The sequence below is a fragment of the Sorex araneus genome, chromosome 6, assembly GCF_027595985.1.
Source record: "Sorex araneus isolate mSorAra2 chromosome 6, mSorAra2.pri, whole genome shotgun sequence".
Taxonomy (NCBI): Eukaryota; Metazoa; Chordata; class Mammalia; order Eulipotyphla; family Soricidae; genus Sorex; species Sorex araneus.
The window spans coordinates 104,389,382-104,392,832 of NC_073307.1; the positions used below are offsets into that span (position 1 = coordinate 104,389,382).

The following is a 3,451-nucleotide window of genomic DNA, read 5'->3' on the forward strand; positions in this document are numbered from 1 at the left end:
GACTTCACATAGACATCTTTGCTGCCTTCACACAGACATCTTATAAGTCAATTGTAATAAGAAATTTATAGATAATTTAATTATTATTCTTTTTGCTTTGGGGGTCACACTCAGCAGTGCTCAGGTCTTACTCCTGCCTCTTTGCTCAAGAATCAAGCACAGTTCTGGCTTGATTTGGGGACCATATGGGTTGCTGGGGACCTAGTCAACAGAATGTAAGGCTAGCACCATACTCACTGTCTATCTCACTAGCTCCAATACATAAGTAGATCATTTAAAGGAATCTAAAGCAATCTGAAATATTAGGATAGGGATATGCATTACAGATCAAGTGAAAAAATAGGGTGTAGCCTTTATTTTACTTTGACTATAGTTAATTTTACTTTAACTATAGCTAAAGTAAAATAAAGGCTATACCCTAGAAATTTTCAGTAATAGTCAAATGAATTTTATGAAAAAATCATTTAATCATGTGGGGAAGGGTACAGTTTATTTAATGCGGGGCTCAGATTGTTTAGTTTAGAAATAGACCTCAGATGTTATGTGGTTATTTGAAGCCTGGCAGGGGAAGTACAGGTTATTAGTTACTGAGATAATTAAGTATCGGATGGAACTAATTTTGTTGTTGTTTATGATATTTTTGAGTTATGTAAATTTGATGGTAGACTTAAAACTGAAACTTCAAACTGCTGTTCAGGTCAGTCTCAGGACTGCAAGAGCTAAAGAGCAAATGCTGGGGCACTGCACTAGAACTGACATTTAGTAAGGTTCGTACTCCAATGTGACTTTGCACAAGTGACAAGCTTATATATATAACGTGTCAATTTAATTTTTACAGTTATTTTATGGTGTATAAATATTATCAAAGTATAAGAATGAATTCACACTTAGAAATGTCCTCAAATAGGAGATTTAGAAAACAAATTATAATTTTGAATGCCAAAAACTTAAAAAATGTAATGTAATATTACAAGGCATAATTTATTTACAAATACATATTTTCCTTGGAATAATTTAAAATAGTAAAGCTATAAACTAATTGAAATGTATGTAAGCATATATGAAATTTTGTGGAAGTAAATGACTAGATAATCTTGTGTATTGTCTAAAATGGGAAAAAATATAACAAAATCTAAGCCTAAAGTTTGCCAATATTCATTCTAACAATGTTCTTCCAAATGACCCTGTTAGATGCAAGTTAATGTTTAACAAATAAGGTCAAATACTTGAAATTGATCCTTATATAATATCATACATAAAGATAAATGTCAAGTAAGTTGTGAATCTAAAAGTTTAAGTTAATTAAAATTGAACAACCTACCAAAATATAAATGGAGAAAATATAAATGAATAAAATAGAAGGCTAGAGCTTGTGGAAGAACTTCATATCAATGTGAATATCTCAAAAACCAACATCAATATGATAAAAATATAGACAAATAACTAAAAAAGTCATAAGTCATTTAAAGGATTATAGAGTTATCTGTATTGAATTTGGATCATTTTTCAGAATTGTTTATCCAAACTATAGAAACTGAACCTATAAATCAATTAAAAAGAAATATTTGTCTTAATAAAGAAACAGTGGAGAGACAGTATCTGAAGCATTAGTACAATGTTTATTTTTTCTTTCTAGGAGTCCTCATATATAAGAAAATGACTTCATTGGACAATCTCCGTGAAGGCTTTAATTCAAGTATTGGATCACCTGTTTCATTCTTCCTCTCTGGGATTCCTGGCTATGAGAATTTTAATCTACTCATTTCCATCCCTTTTTGTATGCTATACCTGATTGGAATTGTGGGCAATTGCACTATTTTGCATGTCATCCGCACAGACAAGAGTCTCCATGAGCCCATGTATTACTTCCTGTCCATGCTGTCTCTCACTGACATAGGCATGTCTTTCTCTACCTTACCCACGGTTCTGAGAGTCTTTTGGTTTGATGCTAGGGAGATTGGAATCAATACCTGTATAGTTCAGATGTATTTTATTCACACTTTTTCGCTGATGGAGACAGCTGTGCTCCTCGTCATGGCATTTGATCAGTATGTTGCCATTTGTGACCCTTTGAGATATTCCAGCAAACTCACTCCAAAGCGCATTATCTGCATGGGGGCAATCACTGTAATCAGATGCTCTATTGTCAACCCTGTCATTATTGCTCGTATTCCTACATTTACCTATTGTCGTTCCCATGTTCTCTCCCACTCTTTCTGTTTGCACCAAGATGTCATCCACTTGGCCTGTTCTGATATTTCTTTCAATATTTACTTTGGCTTGTTTATTATTGTTTCTTACTGGGGTTTAGATTTTCTAGGAATCGTTATATCTTATGCTTTTATCCTCCACTCTGTGTTGGGCATTGCATCTGAGGGAGGCAAGCTCAAAGCCCTTAACACATGTGTTTCTCACATTTGTGCTGTGCTCATTCTATATGTACCAATGATAGGGCTATCTCTAGTACATCGCTATGCAAAACATTCCTCCCCCATCATTCACATAACTATGGCCAACATTTACCTGCTTGTCCCACCTGTACTAAACCCAATTATTTATAGCATCAAGACAAAGCAGATACGACAAAGGATCTTAAGGATATTAACAGGTGAAAAAATGGGGCAAAATCAGACTTAGAAAATATCATAACTCTTATTATCTATATTAATATGAATTTTCTTCATCCTAAAGAGTTCATATTTAAAACTTCTTGTTATAGTTGATGCATAATTATTCCATGAACATTAATAAATTCTGTATGCTCCTGCATGGAAAATGTGCCTTTACTTTTCTATGATCATTTCCTAGGTTGAAAGCATCTCATTCTTCTTGTGCAAGAAGATTTACTAAGAGGAGGTGTGCTTCATTAAAATTATTTTTTGCAAAATTTTCCAGTCAGATTGGAAAGAAATCCAAGCTTCCAAATTATATAAACAAGATCTTTGAAATTCACTTACTTTCAAAGATACCAAATGTAATAAACAGTAAAATCGGTATAACTAGGTGCATTTTCTTTTTGTTTTTTATTTGGACCATATCTGTCTCAGTTCTAGGGATCCTTGTGGCAGACTCTGTAGTGCTGGGGATCAAACTGGGCACAAATACTTGGAAGGCAATTTTCTTACCTCCTGTACTTTATTTCTAGTTCTAACTATTGTTTTAGGCAAATCGACCCAATTTCCACCTTTTATGGTAAATCAAACTAAATGCCTTTCTGATTTTTAAGATTGCTCATTCAAAATTGTTCACTTTTTCTTTTACTTTCATTTAGATTTAATATCTGAAAAAATCTTAGGCAATATATGCATTGTTATAACTATTATTATTGATATTTCTCCATGAAAAAAACTTACAAGATAAACTAAGACTTCACACTATAATGTATTCACCTTGAAATGGAAAAAATACACATAAAGACCCTTCGTTCAGTGTACTTTTTAAACTGAACAGA

The 3,451-nt window shown here is 32.9% G+C and overlaps 1 protein-coding gene across 1 annotated transcript; it reads left to right on the plus strand.

Moving 5' to 3' along the window:
• Positions 1–1,656: 1,656 nt before the first annotated feature.
• LOC101557830 (olfactory receptor 51G1-like) lies at positions 1,657–2,637 on the plus strand. Its single transcript, XM_004618321.2, has one exon. It carries the CDS (start codon positions 1,657–1,659, stop codon positions 2,635–2,637), a length of 981 nt encoding a protein of 326 aa, XP_004618378.2.
• The last annotated feature ends 814 nt before the right edge of the window (positions 2,638–3,451 follow it).